Below are 15,625 nucleotides of genomic sequence, written 5' to 3'. Positions count from 1 at the left end.
TGCTGGGGCACCCCAAAAAACCCCCCCGGGGTGTTTTTGCTGCCCGCTGTCCTGCGAGGAAGAAGGGAAGCAGGGCTGGGCAGGGCAGTACTCACCGCGGAGGCGAGAGCTCCTTTCCTCTGGGACCGAGCCCGGAGCGCCGTGGGTATAAATACCGGCGAGCCCGAGGAACCTCAGAGGCGGATCCGCTCTAAACAAAGACCCTAAATAGGCTCAGTGATGGTGTGTTGGCCATATGGCCTTATAAGGTGTTTTATTTCATTAAATTGACCTTGGGCCGGTGGTAGGACCCGGCGCTGTTAATTATTGTAGGAAAATGTATGGTAGGGATGCTTGGGAGCATCAGCCCCGTCGGGAGTGCGTTCCTTTTATGCTGCGCTCCGATAAACAAGTGAGACACAAGTCCTTATAAGCGACGGGCTGGGAAAAAGGAGGTGGAGGCGCCTCCAGGTCCTGGGGAGCGCTGGAGGAACCCCGCGGGGTGGGGGCGGCTGTGGGGGCTCCGCCGCGGGGACACCCCGGAGCCGGGACGGACCCGGCGGGGCTGAGCTGCCGGAGCCGCCCCGGCTCCTCCCGGCCTCGCTTCCCCCCCGGCGCTCCTGGGATGCCTCTCCCCGTGGTTTTCTCTCTCCGCCCCCATTTTTGGGCTTTTGCTGCCCCAAATCTTCGGCCTGAGCCCGGCCAGGGGTTGTGGGTCCAAGTCCCGAGCCCGCACCGAGGGTGAGCCTGGTTCTGATCCCCCCCAGGGGATTCTGGAGGGGGGCTCGGCTCAGATCCCCCCCAGGGGACACGGTGGGAGCTGTCCCCGTGCCCGGACACAGCCCGGGGGGGCCGGGGCCACCCCCAGCCCTGGCCCCTGGCCCTGGCCGAGGCCAACCAGAGGCTCCCGAACTCCCGGCTGCCTTTTTAAGGACAACGGGCCCTCACCAGGGAGCACCCGGGGGAGGCAGCAGAGATGGCCCCGAGTCACCCCCCGAGCCAGGGAGGGCTCCAGGGAAACTGAGGCACGGCAGGCCCAGGCTGATCCCCGGGGCAGGGACATCCCAGCACTGGAGCAGTGACCAGGAGCTGTGGGTGCCACCACAGGCAAGGGACACAAAGGATCTGGTGTCCCCCATGGTTCCAGAGGGAGGGAATGGGCTCTGGGCTGTCACCCCCCCCAGACCAGGACAGTGTCCCCAGCACTGCCAGCCCATGCACAGCCCCAGTGTCCCCAGGGATGGCTCTGCCAGGTCCCTTTCCCTGTGAAGCAGCTCACAGGGGCTGGATGTGTCCCCTGGCCCTGCCCCTGGTGTCCCCCACGCCCCCAGCCCTGGGGTCCTGCTGTCACCTCACAGCCAGCCCGGCTGGGTCCCTGCCAAACGTGAGGTGACCGAGGGCAGAGACTGCCATAAAAGACGTGCCAAAAAACCCTTTAAAATGAAAAATTCCCCAAACCCAGCAGAGTGGAGGAGCAGAGGGGTGACAGAGGCAGCAGCTGGAGAGCCCCGTGTGCAGGGAACCGGGGGCAGGATCCCATCCCATTCCCGAGCCCTGCGCCGCTCCCAGCCCCCCGAGCACCCCCAGACTCATCCCTCCGGCTGGGGCCGGTCCAGCTCCGGGGCATCCCCGAGCATCCCTGCCCGGCCGGGGCTGCAGCGGGCCCGGCGGCAGCGCAGCCCCGAGCGGAGCCAGGCGCAGCCTAAAAAGGAAAGGTTTGGCCCCCGCAGCCAATCCAGCGGCCGGCGGGCCCGGGATGCTCGCAGGAACGCCAGGCATCCCCCGGCACGGCAGAGGGACCAGCCCGGCCCGGCCGCTGCCTCCCCAGAGCCCCGGTGCCGGCACCGCCCTCGGGGGATGATCGCGCCCGGAACCTCCGGGGGTGCTGCTGGGGACGGGCAGAGGCGAGAAAAGAGAGATCTGGACGCGCTCCCGCTGCTGAGGTGGAGATAAGCATCGCTCATCGCTCCCTGCCTGCGGGATCCCCCCAGAACACTCAATCACTCCTGAGCCTGGCTTATCTCCGGGCTGAGCTCCTCCCAAATCCAGCCCAAGTTTGGGAGGTTTTAAGGTGTGACAGTCACATCTGGCACAGCTGGAGAGGCAGGCTGGGCAGCAGTGCCTGGATATTGACATTCACTGACACACGAAGTGAGGATTTGGGGAGCTGGGGTGAGAAATGGGAGGAAAAAGGAGAGCTCAGGGAGCAGGGCTGGGAGGGAGGGGGCAGCAGACCCTGACCTGAGGAACTCCCTGCTCCAAGGAACGTGGGAAATTCCCTGGGAAGGTTTACCAGCCACTGGGACAACACAGAAATGGTGATGTGCCACCAGCTCCTCTCCTGGAGCCAGCTGACACCTGGGATGTGGAGCTGGGATAAATCCCCAGGGATCTGAAGGAATTGCTGCCCTGCAAGATGGGATTTGGGGGACACGCACTCGGTGCTCGGGGGAGCCCTCGGGGTGAGGAGCTGCGGGATGAGCCCCACGGAGGCTGCACCCCCTCCCGAGCAGGGCTTCAATTAATTAGGGCTGAAAAGGAGTTCCCGGAGGTGCCCTAAAGGGCCCCCCTCTCCCCCCAGCCCCGGGCCAGCCTGCTCCCAACAGGGGCTGGGGAAAAGCTGGAGCAGCACTGACACGCAAAGGGGCGAGCCCAAAGGAAAGGATCCCCCGGGGCAGACCCCGCCCCACCCAGAGCTCCGGAACAGCAGGAGAAAATCCCTCCGGATAATCCCATCCATGTGTGCCAGACACAAAGGGGATGTTTGCGTGCCAGCTGGGAGGGCAGCTCCAGCCCCTTCCCCTCGTGCCCACCACGCCACCCTGCTGGGGACCAGCAGCACACCTGGCACAGCTGCCTGGCACCGTGGAATGCTGCTGCTGCTGCGAAAAGCTGGGCTTGGCACCCGACTAAAGCACCTCCAGGAGGGTCCTCACAAGGGCTGAGCTCGGCTTGGGCAAGGCCAGCCTACCTGGGCCAGGCTTAGTGCTGCTCTGGGGTGGGCACAGACCAGCAGGCACAGGGAGCTGGGAGCAGGGAAGTGCCCAAAGCCGCTGGAATCCCATCCTGGAGTGGGACTGGGGTGGCCAGAGCCGCTGGAATCCCATCCTGGAGTGGGATTGGGGTGGCCAGAGCCGCTGGAATCCCATCCTGGAGTGGGATTGGGGTGGCCAGAGCTGCTGGAATCCCATCCTGGAGTAGGATTGGGGTGGCCAGAGCTGCTGGAATCCCATCCTGGAGTGGGATTGGGGTGGCCAGAGCTGCTGGAATCCCATCCTGGAGTGGGATTGGGGTGGCCAGAGCTGCTGGAATCCCATCCTGGAGTGGGATTGGGGTGGCCAAAGCTGCTGGAATCCCATCCTGGAGTGGGATTGGGGTGGCCAAAGCTCCTGGAATCCCATCCTGGAGTGGTGGTGGCAGCCAGACCGAGCTCCTCCATGGTAACACCAGGCCAGGAAAGGGATGAGTGCCCAGACATGCCTAAACACTGCTGGGGTGCAAAGCAGGGCCACATCCAGGGATTTCCAGCCCAGAAATGCTGACAGAGGGATCCCAAAGGATCCCTTGGGCCCTCTTCCCTCCCCAGGCAGACACACGAGTACCAACAAGCAGCACTGAGCTGTGTGGGGCTCAGAAGGCTCAGCAAGGTTTGGGTTTGAGCCATGGCCAAGGTTTACCTGCCCCTGGAAGCTGTGCTGAGCCCCAGCAGCCCAGCAGGAGGGACACAACGGGGCAGGGGTTGAAGTGGGCAAGCCCCAAAAGCACCTGAGGAGGTTTCCACACCTCAGGGCTGCAGCAAGTCACAAAGAACCTCCCCAGGAGGCCGTGGAGTAGAGTTAAACAACTGCTTTAGTGTTGGCTTCTGTCTCTGAGCTCCCAGCTGGCCTCTCCCCACCCCTGGAGCCCCAGGCCAGGCACTGAGGTTCCAGGGGCTCCCAAGGAGGGCAGGGATGTGGCTGCACCATGGGAAGGAGGGAGGGAGGGATCACTGCTTGGTACAAATCTGCTACAGGAGAGGAAACAGTCCCTGGGCCTAAGGGGAGGTGGGTGGCTCCTGAGAGGGGACAAGGCAAGAGGCTCATCGGAGATCCAGCACCACCACGTCCCTCTCCACTACTGACACGTGGCTGCAGGTCTGCAAGAGAGCACAACAGGGGACAGGGGTCAATCAGATGTTCCCACAGCTCAGCTGAGTCTCCTCCACCTCCTGACACAACCTGTGCTGTCCCAGGACAGGCTGGGATCCAGTTTGTGGATCACCCCAACTGCTGGCCCTGCCTGGTGCCCCACAGGGATCATGGCAGGCCCCAGACACAAATCCCCCCACCCCAAACAGCCCTGGGCTGCTGCCAGGCCCTGCTCCTGCAGCCAGCAGCTCTGCAGAGCCTCGGGAGGCTCCTGCACCTCCTCTCTGGGGACTGGAGAGCAGCCCCTGCCAGGCTGAGCCTCCCAGCACCTCAGGGTGGATTTAGCCCCAGCAGAGAGTCCAGCAGAGCCCCCCCTCCCCAGGGCACTCACTGTGAACAGAGGGGGGTCTTTGGGGTGTGGGTGGAAGCCCTGCTGCCGGCAGGATGAGATCTCCTCCAGGCCATGCTCCGTCAGCCTGAAGAACCCTGTCCTGCAGCAAGGAACAGCAGCTCTGCAGCTGCAGCCTCTGCAGGCCCAGCCCTCCCCCGGGCACTCAGGGGCTGCTCACCCCCAGCAGGAGCAGAGATGGAGCCTGAGGGACACCCCAGATCCTGGGAACCTCCTGTCAGGGGTGGGCAAGCCCTGCCCGGACACAGCCTGGGGAACAGCTCACAGGAGCTGTCCAGTCCCACAGGTGACATCCCATCCCTTCCCATCCCAATCCATCCCATCCCTTTCCATCCCATCCCATCCCATCCCATCCCATGGATCCCAGCCCACACTCCTGGCATCCAGAGTCACTCCTGGCATCCACATTCACTCCTGGCACCCCACACTCCCTCCTGGAGCCCCACACTCACCCCCGGAGCCCCACACCCCCTCCTGGCACCCCACACCCCCTCCTGGCCCCTCACATTCACCCCTGGCACCCCACACCCCCTCCTGGAGCCCCACACTCACCCCTGGCACCCCACACCCCCTCCTGGCACCCCACAGCCTCCCCTGGCCCCCCAGAGCCCCTCCTGGCACCCCTGAGCCCTCCCTGGCCCCCCAGACTCACTCCTGGCCCCCAGAGCCCCCCTGGCCCCCAGAGCCCCCCCTGGCCCCCCAGACTCACCCCTGCCCCCCCAGAGCCCCCCTGGCCCCCCAGACTCACTCCTGGTACTTGGGGGAGCACACGATGGCGATGGACTCCGGCAGCATCATCTGGTAGGAGCAGTGGGTGTGCAGGTCCACGCTGGACAGGAAGGCTGTCTGGGTGGGGTGGGTCTGCACAGGGACAGGGACAGGGACAGCTCTGAGAGGCTGGGACAGCCCTGGAGCAGCAGCACCTCCTTGCCCAAGGCCTCAGGCAGCTGCTGCTTTCCAGAGATTGCTCAGCTTTGCTTGGCAGGGATCCCAGTGCCAAGGGCTCCGTGGGGACAGCGGGAGGAGCTGGCACAGCTGGCACAGCTCACTGCAGGGCTGCCCGGGGACACGGCCTGGCACAGGTGTCCCTCCAGCAGAGCAGCTTGGGGTGTCCCCACAGAGCCACCAGAGCTGGCTCTCAGCTGGAGGAAAGGTGAGCTCCACGTCTGAGATGCCACTTCCAGAGAACCCCGGAATGGGTTGGGTTGGGGGGAGCTCAGAGCCCACCCAGTGCCACCCCTGCCATGGCAGGGACACCTCCCACTGCCCCAGGGGGCTCCAGCCTGGCCTGGGACACTGCCAGGGATCCAGGGGCAGCCACAGCTGCTCTGGGCACCTGTGCCAGGGCTCCCCACCCTCACAGGGCAGAGTTCCCTCCCAGTGTCTCATCCAAACCTCTCCTCCTTCCCTTTCAAAGGACTCGATGCTTTAGGAAGGAACCCAGAATTACCCAGGCCTGGATTTCCCACCAGAGGAGAAACCCAAGCAGAGGCTGCTGCCCACCCCTCTCCCTGCCATCTCCTGCTCCAGCAGCCCTTCCCCTGGGGGTGGAGGCCAGGGAGAGCCAGGGGAAGGAGACTCACGTGGATCCAGCCCAGGGTGACGAGGCCCTGCTGGTCCTGGATGACAAAGAGCTCCTCCTCGCTCTCGGTGGTGCACGAGTCGGGGCCCCCCAGCTGCTTGGGGACAATCACGTGGGTGATGGTGAACTCGTTCCTCATCTGCAAGGCAGGGCCACCACGGGCAGCTGTGAGCCCCAGGTCACAGCCCCGGGTGTGAGGGACCTTCCTGAGCCTTGGGACAGCCCCATGGATGGGGGTTTTCACTTTGAGTTGGGTCTTATGAGCTCTGAGAGGATTATTGCACCTGAGATAGCTCAGCCACCCTGAACGACATCAGATCAGCAGGAGGGGTTCTCAGGTAGTGTTGGAAACAGAAAAAGGTTTAATAAAAGGCAAAATAACAAAGCTCTTACAGGAGAAAAACTGAGCTAAGGGCAGGAGGTTCTTGCTCCTGCTGAAACACCCCACAAAAGGGGATTATTTCCTTTGGTCTCTTCCTTTTCTAGTGAATTACCCAGGCCAGACCTGTTGGGCAGCCCCAAGTTTAAAGTGAAGACTCAAAGGTCTCAGGAGGTGCCTTTTTACCAAATTGAGGAGAAAAACTTCTGGGCTTTTGGCCTTTTGAAGGAGACAAAGAATAATTTGGGCACATTCCTGCATCCACCACCCATCTGCAGGGGCAGCTCCAAGGAGTTCCAGGATTTTTTCACAGGAGTTCCAGGATTTTTTTCAAAGGAGTTCCAGGATTTTTTTCAAAGGAGTTCCAGGATTTTTTTCCTGTTTGATTCTCCCTGCTGTGCAGAGCACCCCCAGGAGCTCAGAGAAGCCCTGGACACCCCCCAGCCCCAGCTCTGCACTCCAAAGGGGACGGTGCCTCATCCCCAAAGCGTCCCCAGAGCCTGGAAGCAGCTGGGCTGCAGGGAACTGCTACATCAAACAATTTCATTCCAAAGCAAACTTCTGGGAGTGGCTCGGGACAGATGGGCTGGAGCTGCCAACAAAACCTGGGCACGCAAAGTCTGGGGGGGGGACAGAGTCCTGTCAGCCTGAGGGCCACCAGCTGGGACACCAAAGGACAAGGAATGCCACCAGGAATGCCCCCAGTGGGACACAAGGAGCTGAATGAGGACTCAGGGTGGGGAAAGCCTAACCCAAAAATGAGGAAAGGGAGAGGCACACCAACCCCACTGAAGAATCCAGGACAAAAACCAGGCTCCTTGAGCCACTTCCAAGGCTGTGGCACCATGACAAGCAGTCCCTTGTGCCACTTGAGGGGTCCCCAGGGGGGCTGTGTCCTTACCAGCTTCCCACAGAGGATCCCACAGGTCTCCACGCCCCGCACCGTGTTGGCATCAGCCAGCTGCAGGAACTTGTGGCACAGCTCCCTGGGGACAATGACCTGGCGGAGGACATCCACTCCTGCACCTGGGGGAGCAGGGAGCACAGTGAGCACGGGCAGGGAAGGTCCCTCAGGGCAGGATCTCAAGGGGGGACACGGGGAACATCCACCTGGGAAGATAAAGTCACCTTCCAGGGGTGGGCTCAGGGAATTGTGGCACTGTGACACCTGCACCACCTCTCTCAGAGCAGGGAAAGGGAGATGGAGAGGGGAAGGATCCTCTGGCAGGGGGTCAAAAGGAGGGGTTTGTTACTAGAAATGAACCCACACACCCTCAGGAAATGTTATTTACAGCAGGACGTGTCACTGGGCAAGACTCAGCTCAGTGGACGTGTCTGAATCAGCATTTTGGAACCACATTTGGTGGGATTTGGTCAGGAGGAGGATTCAGCCAGGAGCTGAACCCCAATCTCCTGCAAGCTTTAGGATCGAGGAGAGGCAGACAGGCTGCAGACCCTGGAGGAGCAGGGAGGACAGCACCCAGTGACCCAGCAGAGCACAGCCCCACGATCAGGAAATTCCAAGGGCTTCCCAGAGAAGCTGGCTGTGTCTGGCTGAGCCCAGCAGGGAGAAGGGCTGCTCCAGGAGGTACTAACTGTTCTCTGTGCTCCCCAAAGCACTGGGCTTCAAAGATCTGTCCACAGCAGGAGGTTTGGATGGCACAGTCCCCGCTGCTGGACTTGCTGGGTGAACTGGAGAGACTGGAACCTTTGGGATTAAATCTGTCGGGGGCTTCTCCACGCCAGGGATGAGGGGTCCATCCACAGCCTCTGGCTCTGGCTTCCCAAACTCCTGCACTATCCTCAGGCGCTCCTTCTCCAGCTCCTGCTGCCGGATCATCTCCTCAAAGGCCTGGAACTGCTCCTGCTCTGCCTGCTGCTGCTTCATCAGGGCCACCCGGGTCTTCTCCTCCTCCAGCTGCTGCTGCAAAGCCAGAGCATGTGCAAATTACTCCTCCTCCTCCTCCTGCTGCAAGAGGAACACGCCCTGGGACAGCAGCAGAGAGAGGGGGACCCCAGCCCAGGGCAGGCCCCCAGCCACTCCCAGGTTATTCCTAGAGGACACCAGCAAACAGCATTTTCTGCAAGGAAACTTCAGCTTGCAGGGCACAGATCCAGAGCCAGCTGCACCAAGGGCAGGAAAACCACTGCTTTGCCCTCCCTCTTCCATGGAATTACAGCCCCAGGTTGAGTTCCCTCTATGCTCTGAAGTCCAGAGCCAAACTGACTGCTTTGCCCACATAGATCTGGAATTGTGGTGGAATTACAACCCCTACACCCTCCCCCTTTTTAAATTGAATTTCTGCTTCTAATTTTTCATCCCGTGGTGCTTTCCTCTCGTGGGGCAGAGCGAGCACACCAAGCACAGAGCCCCAGCTCAGGCTGGCTGGGCATGCACGGGGAGCAGAGCCAGGGCCACCACCTCTGCCAGAGCCACCTGCAGGGACATTGGGGCCACCCAGACTGGACATTCCCAGCACCCAGGGAGCCCTGTGAGGCTGAGGGGCTCCGGGGGAGCACAGCCTGCAGCCTGCTGTCACTCACCTCCTGCTCCTTGTACTTAGCATAGTCCTGGGCGTACCTCTTTAGCAGCTCCTCCTTGAGCTCTTCGGCTTTGGGAAAGGCTACTTCCTTCAGTTGCTGGGGGAGGAAACTCAGCATCAGCCTGGGGCAGCCCCAAGGCAAGGAAAAATGAAACCTGAGCAGCTGAAGAGTCCAAAATGCACCACCAAAATCACTGAGCAAGAGCTTGGGCAGTGCTGTCCTTTCCTCTTCTGGTCAGCGCTGAGCAGAGGGGCTGCAGCTTCTGGAGGCTGGGAGGAATCTCCAAGGATTCCCTTGGAGGAAAGAAAACCACCAGCCACCACTCATGGTCTTTGAGAAGCAGGGAGTTGAACAGGGAAGGAAGGACACCCCAATGGACACCACAGCCAGCCCAGTGCAAGTGCAACAGGGTGAGAACCTCCCAAAGTGGAACTCTGCAATGGCTTAGGTCACAGAGTCCAACCATTCCCCCAGCTCTCCACCACTAATCCATGTCCCCAGGTGTCTTGGAACACTTCCAGGGATGGTGCAAGCTGGTGCCAGGACTGGACAATGCTTTTGGGGAAGAAATTTTCCCAATATCCAACTGAAGCCTGCCCTAGTGCCAGCTGGGGCCGTTTCCCCTTATCCTGTCCCTGTTCCCTGGGAGCAGAGCCTGACCCTCCTCCTCCTCCTCCTGTCAGGGAGTTGTGCAGAGCCAGAAGGACCCTCCTGATCCCCCTTTTCTCCCTCTGAGCCCCTTTCCAGCCCCTTCCCCATCTCTGGACACGCTCCAGCCCCTCAATGGATTTCTTGGAGTGAGGGGCCAGAACTGAACTCCCGAGGGCTCAGCACTGCCTGGCCAAGCCAAGGCTGCTCCCATTCCTGTGGCTCCCTGATCCCAGAGGCAGGGAAGGCCCAGGCTGAGGGCCCCCCACGCTCCCCCTGCAGCCCTGCTGCTGTCCCCACTTACTTTGACCGTCTCCCTCTTCTCGGGGATGACGGCGGTTTTGTAATCGCGGTGCTGCGGCAGCTTCTCGATGAAGAGCCTGGAAAAGGGACACAGCTGCAGCTCAGGACACTCAGGGGACCTCCATCCATCCCACAGCAGCCCCTGGAGCTCTGCATGGCACTCAGATCCCACCCCATCCCAAGGGAACCCTCTCAGGTTCTCCTTGCACCTGGCTCTGGAGGTGACCCTGGGGACAAACGCTTTTCTTTGGGAGGGAACCATCAATGACCTGCTCTGAGGCACCAAGGGCACGGTGGTGACTCAGGGAGGTGCCCGGGCAGCTGCCCACACCTGGCAGCATCCTGGCATTCCACCCCAGCTGACTCAGAGCTCCCTGTCCTTCTGCAAGGAGGGACAGGAGTGTGAGCAGGAAGGGAAATCAGCTCAGGCCTGGCCAGGGAGAACCTGCAGGGGAGCAAAAAGCAAGTTCCCAACAGCCCCAGCTGCTGCTGCTGCAGGAGCCTTTGCAGCCTGAGCTCCCCAGGTATTCCAGGCAGGAGGGAGAATTCTGGGCTGGCTCTGGGGAGGGAAATCAAGACTGAGCTCAGCACCCTCCCACTCAGCTTCTCCTGCCCCAGGGTGATGCCAGCCCTGCCCAGGGACACTTCCAGGGATCCAGGGGCTCCCTGCTCTTCTCCCAGGGAAGAATTTCATTCTAACATCCAATCTAAAGCTCTGCTCTTCCCCAGTGTTCCCCTGGGAAAAGGGGGGAAAAGCAGGGGAAAAAGGCTGGGAGGGGGGAAAGGAAAAAGGAAAAAAGAGAAAAAGGAAAAAAGGAAAAAAGAGAAAAAGGGAACAGACAGTGCCACAGAGAGCAGAACAAACCAACCAAGCAAAGCCAAGCAGGAAAAACTCAGGAGTCACAGAAACCCTGCCAAAACTCCGTGTGTGCAGCAAACCAACCCAGCTGCTCCGAGCCCTCCAGGACTTTGTGCCCCTCTGGATGCTCCTGGTGAGGATGCAGGACAGGCAGAGCCAGGGCACAGCTGGAGCCCTGCAGAGGCCCTGGCTGCCCCCCAGCAGCCCCAAGGCCAGCGAGGTGCCACTCCCAGCTGGGGGTGTGAAGTGGGTCACGGTGCCGAGGAGACACAACAAGGCCCCGAGCCCTGGCAGCAGCTCAGGATCCAATGGAAGGGATTAATTAGGCAGGATTAAGAGCAGATGCTGGATGGAAAAACCAGCAGAGACAGCTGGGTTTCCACAAGTCAGGAAGCAGGGAAAGACGTGGGCAGGAGGAGGAGAGGAGGGCTCAGGCAGGCAGAGGAAAACCCCGGGGCAGAGGAAGGGCTGGAACAGCTCCTGGCTCCTCTGGACAGCCCTGCTGGGGCCTGGCAGCACCAAAGCCTCCCACAGCCAGCAGCTCTGGGCTGCTGCAAACCCCTCGAGCCCAGCAGAGCAGCAGCTGCAGAGCAGCCAGAGCCAGGACTATTTTTAAGCCCAGCTCTGGCACCCAGGCCAAGCCGGTGGCTCCCGAGGCCTTCGTGACACCCCCACAGTCCCTGGAGCTGATCCAAGCAAACTGAGGAGCCCCAGAATTACAGAAAAGTTGTGCCTTGCTCCTTTTTTCCTTCTTATTTGGCTCAAAGTTGTGTCCTATTTCTTTTCTCCTTCTTACTGGGCTTTACCCACCAACCCAGTGCTCCTGCTTGGAACCCTTCTGGATCAAGGCAGGAGAAGCTGCTCAGGACCACAGGCAAGGAAAGACTTGCAAGGTGACAAGACACAGGTTAAAAATCCTGGAGATAATTCCAGAATCCTGGAATGGCTGGGATGGGAAGGGAAGGGACCTCAGAGCCCACCCAGTGCCACCCCTACCATGGCAGGGACACCTCCCACTGTCCCAGGGCTCCAGCCTGGCCTTGGGCACTGCCAGGGATCCAGGGGCAGCCACAGCTGCTCTGGGAATTCCATCCCAGCCCCTCCTCACCCTCACAGGGAGGAATTCCTTCCCAAAATTCCATCTTTGGGCAGCCCAGGGCAGGAGCTCACACTGGTCAGGGCTGCAGAAATCCCAGCAGGGCAGGGTTCTCCCAATATTCCCTCCATTCCATCCCTGCCCTCTGGCAGTTTAAAACCATCCCCGCTTGGCCTCTCCCCACCCTCTGCCTGTGTAAAAACCTCTCTCCTTCCTTTTCAGAACCCCTCTTTGGGCAGCAGAAGGGACCCTCAGGTCTCCCCAGAGCCCTTTTCTTCTCCAGGCTGAACACCCCCAGCTCCCCCACTGCCAGGGAAGGGACAGCCCTGCAGAAATCCCACCAGGACAAGGTTTTCCCTGGCAGAAATGATTTCCCTGGTGGAAAAGGTTTCCAGCCAGGCTGGAAATGCCAGCAGAATCATTTGAAAGCAGCTGGGGACAGGAGCCAGCACCTCTGGCTGCTGCAATGACCCAGCCTGCAGCTCATTTGTTTAGTTAAAACGTTTCTCCTCCGGCCCCAGCTGCCTGAGGGGCCTGGAACCCTTCCCAAAGCTTTGCTGGGAACCTTTCCCAAAGGTTTTACACTCCCCAGCTCCCTGAGCAGCCTCCTGGCCTCGCCACCATGCCCATAAAAGCTCAGGAAGGGCGAGGCAGGGTGCAAAGCTAATCAGAGAAAAATGTGTTGGGTTTGAGGGGCAGCAGCCCTGCCCAGGGGGGCAGGCAGGGAAAATGCCCACGGAGATGCCAGCCCTGTCTGGGGAGAGTGGGCACGGCACAGAGCACAGCAGGGCAAAGCAGGAGGGGCAGATTTAGGGGAAAACCGACAGGAACAGGACACTGCAGTGCTGGCATCAGGGATTTTATCCTTTTAAACACCCACAGCTGCGTTTGAGGGGGCAGGGAGTCCCTCCACAGCACAGAGTCCTTCCTTTGGGACCAGGGACCCTTTGAGGATTTATTTCTTTTACACCTTTTAATTTTACTTAGTTTTACACCTCAGCAGCAGAGCACCCCAAAGCCCTGAGGAGCAGATCTCTGAGGAGCAGATCCCTGAGGGGCAGAGCACCCCAAACCCCTGAGGGGCAGATCCCACACCCAGGGGGCTCTCCCACCTCCCCAGACCCTCACAGTCACCCCAAAACCCTGAGGAGCAGCAGAGCACCCCAAATCCCTGAGGGACAGATCCCATGAGGGGCAGAGCACCCCAAACCCCTGAGGAGCAGATCCTCGAGGGGCAGATCCCCTGAGGAGATCCCCTGAAGGGCAGATCCCCGAGGAGCAGATCCCTGAGGGATAGATCCCTGAGGAGCAGATCCCCTGAGGGATAGATCCCATGAGGAGCAGAGCACCCCAAACCCCTGAGGAGCAGATCCCTGGGGAGCAGATCCCCGAGGGGCAGACCCTCTGAGATCCCTGAGGGACAGATCCCATGACGAGCAGAGCACCCCAAACCCCTGAGGAGCAGATCCCCGAGGGGCAGAGCACCCCAAACCCCCGAGGAGTTGCCATGGAGGGGCAGATTCCATGAGGAGCAGATCCCCTGAGGAGCAGATCCCTGGGGAGCAGATCCCCCGAGGGGCAGAGCACCCCAAACCCCCGAGGAGCAGACCCCGAGCCCGCCGTGGCCGTCCCTTACGTGATGTACTTGTGGTAGAGGATGAAGGCGTGCTCCAGGTTGCCCTCCTGGCAGTAGACGGTGGCCATGCGCAGCATCTCGACGCCCGAGCGGAAGTAGCGGCGCGGGGGCACGTCCTGGCTGACCTGCACGCTGCTGCCCGCCCGCACCAGCCGCCGCACGCGCTCCTCGGGGGCCAGGCTGGCACTGCCCACCGTGCCGCCCGGCATGGCCGCGCTGCGCTGGGGCTGCGGGGACAGCGGGGCAGGATGAGGGAACTGCGGGATCGGGGAATCGGGGGATCACAGGGATCAGGGAAATGGGGGATCGGGGAATTGGGGATCAGGGAATCACAGAAATCAGGGAATTGGGGAATCACAGGGATCGGGGAATTGGGGATCGGGGAATTGGGGAATCACAGGGATCGGGGAATTGGGGATCAGGGAACTGGGGATCGGGGAATTGGGGGATCACAGGGAACAGGGAAATGGGGGATCGGGGAATTGGGGGATCAGGGAACTGGGGATCGGGGAATCGGGGGATCACAGAAATCAGGGAATCGGGGGATCACAGAGATCAGGGAATCGGGGGATCACAGAGATCAGGGAATTGGGGATCAGGGAATCGGGAGATCAGGGAATCACAGAAATCAGGGAATCGGGGGATCACAGAAATCAGGGAATTGGGGGATCAGGGAATCACAGAAATCAGGGAATCGGGGAATCACAGAAATCAGGGAATCGGGGAATCACAGAAATCAGGGAATCGGGGGATCAGGGAATCACAGAAATCAGGGAATCGGGGAATTGGTGAACTGGGGAAATAGGGGAATCACTGAATCACTGAATCACAGAAATCGGGGAATCACAGAAATCAGGGAATTGGGGAATCACAGAAATCAGGGAATCGGGAATCACAGAAATCAGGGAATGGGGAATTGGGGGATCACAGAAAAGCCTGTGTCACAGAAATCAGGGAATCATGAATCATGGAACCAGGGAAATCAGGGAATCACAGAAATAACTGGATCAGAGAATCCCTGGATCACAGAATCAGGGAATCGGGGGATCAGGGAATTGGGGAATCACAGAAATCAGGGAATCACAGAAATCAGTGGATCAGGCAATCAGGGAATTGGAGAATCGTGAATCATGGAATCAGGGAAATCATGGATTCGCAGAAATCACTGGATCAGGGAATTGGGGAATCACTGAATCACAAAAATCACTGAATCTGGGAATCAGGGAAATCACTGGGTCAGGGAATCATGAATCACAGAACCGTGGAAATCAGGGAATCAAGAGAATCACAGGATCCTCCCAGACCCATCCTGACCCAACAGGCTCCATCCAGATCCACTCTGATCCAACAGGTTCTTCGCAAATCCATCAGGATCCTCCCACACCCATCCTGACCCAACAGGCTCCTCCCAAATCCATCAGGATCCTCCCAGACCCATCCTGACCCAACAGGATCCTCCCAGATCCTCTCCCCACAAGGGGCAAAGGGAGCCCCAAAACGAATCCCCCAGCCCTGAGGAGATCCTCTTCCTATCGGACATGGCGGTTAGAAATTAATTTCGGTTTGAAATTAATTTAAGATTTACGACAAAAACTCAAAACGAAGGTTGCCACAGCCAGCCCCCCTCCGCGATGGGATCCTCCTTCCTGAAGTGACTATCCCACGGCCGGAACCCTCCGGGGCGGGTCCCCCCTGTTCAAGGGAAGATTCCAGACCCCCCTGCCCGCCCCGCCATACCGGGCCCCCCCTGCCGGAGCCCCCCTGCCGCGGTCTCTCGGGGGAGCTCGGGAAGCCCAGCACCGCGGCCCCGGCGCCTCAAGCCGCCCCCGGTGCTCAGAGGGACCCCCAATCCCGCAGGGCCCTCCCCAGCCCCGGCCCGGCCCTGACCTGGCGCGGGCGGCCGCCGTTTCCCCTCAGCACTTCCGGGTTCTTCCCCACCTGCCGCAGCCTCGCTCTCGGCAGCCAATCAAAAGCTGCGTTAACATCCGGGTATGCGGAACTAACCGCCTACTTCCGCCCGGTTGCGAGGCGGCTTCCGCTCCCTTAAGGGAACGTCGCGCCTG

The 15,625-nt window shown here is 60.5% G+C and overlaps 2 protein-coding genes across 4 annotated transcripts in view; both read right to left on the bottom strand.

Moving 5' to 3' along the window:
• The window catches only part of DGUOK (deoxyguanosine kinase), a 4,705-nt gene extending 3,133 nt beyond the window's left edge, over positions 1–1,572 (bottom strand). Inside the window, exon 1 of the mRNA XM_050982749.1 lies at positions 1,569–1,572. Coding sequence (XP_050838706.1) covers positions 1,569–1,572 — 4 coding nt within the window. The remainder of the gene's footprint in view (positions 1–1,568) is intronic.
• Positions 1,573–3,810: 2,238 nt separating this feature from the next.
• STAMBP (STAM binding protein) lies at positions 3,811–15,584 on the bottom strand. 3 transcript variants are annotated; one of them, XM_050983011.1, is made up of 10 exons: positions 15,450–15,584; positions 13,563–13,789; positions 9,973–10,048; positions 9,021–9,116; positions 8,073–8,397; positions 7,378–7,502; positions 6,099–6,236; positions 5,264–5,376; positions 4,498–4,597; positions 3,811–4,114 (listed from the first exon to the last, which is right to left on the bottom strand). In XM_050983011.1, the coding sequence occupies exons 2-10, from the start codon at positions 13,769–13,771 to the stop codon at positions 4,058–4,060; spliced, it is 1,239 nt and encodes a 412-aa protein (XP_050838968.1). In that variant the 5' UTR covers positions 13,772–13,789; positions 15,450–15,584; the 3' UTR covers positions 3,811–4,057. The 3 variants fall into 3 exon arrangements, with proteins under 3 accessions (XP_050838968.1, XP_050838969.1, XP_050838967.1); XM_050983012.1 differs by having other exon boundaries at positions 8,073–8,400; positions 13,572–13,789; XM_050983010.1 differs by having other exon boundaries at positions 8,073–8,400; positions 15,450–15,583.
• Positions 15,585–15,625: the final 41 nt, after the last annotated feature.

The sequence above is a fragment of the Serinus canaria genome, chromosome 22 (genome assembly GCF_022539315.1).
Source record: "Serinus canaria isolate serCan28SL12 chromosome 22, serCan2020, whole genome shotgun sequence".
NCBI lineage: Eukaryota > Metazoa > Chordata > Aves > Passeriformes > Fringillidae > Serinus > Serinus canaria.
The sequence above is the reverse complement of the archived record's forward strand: the minus strand, read 5'-3'. Positions and strand labels throughout refer to the sequence as shown.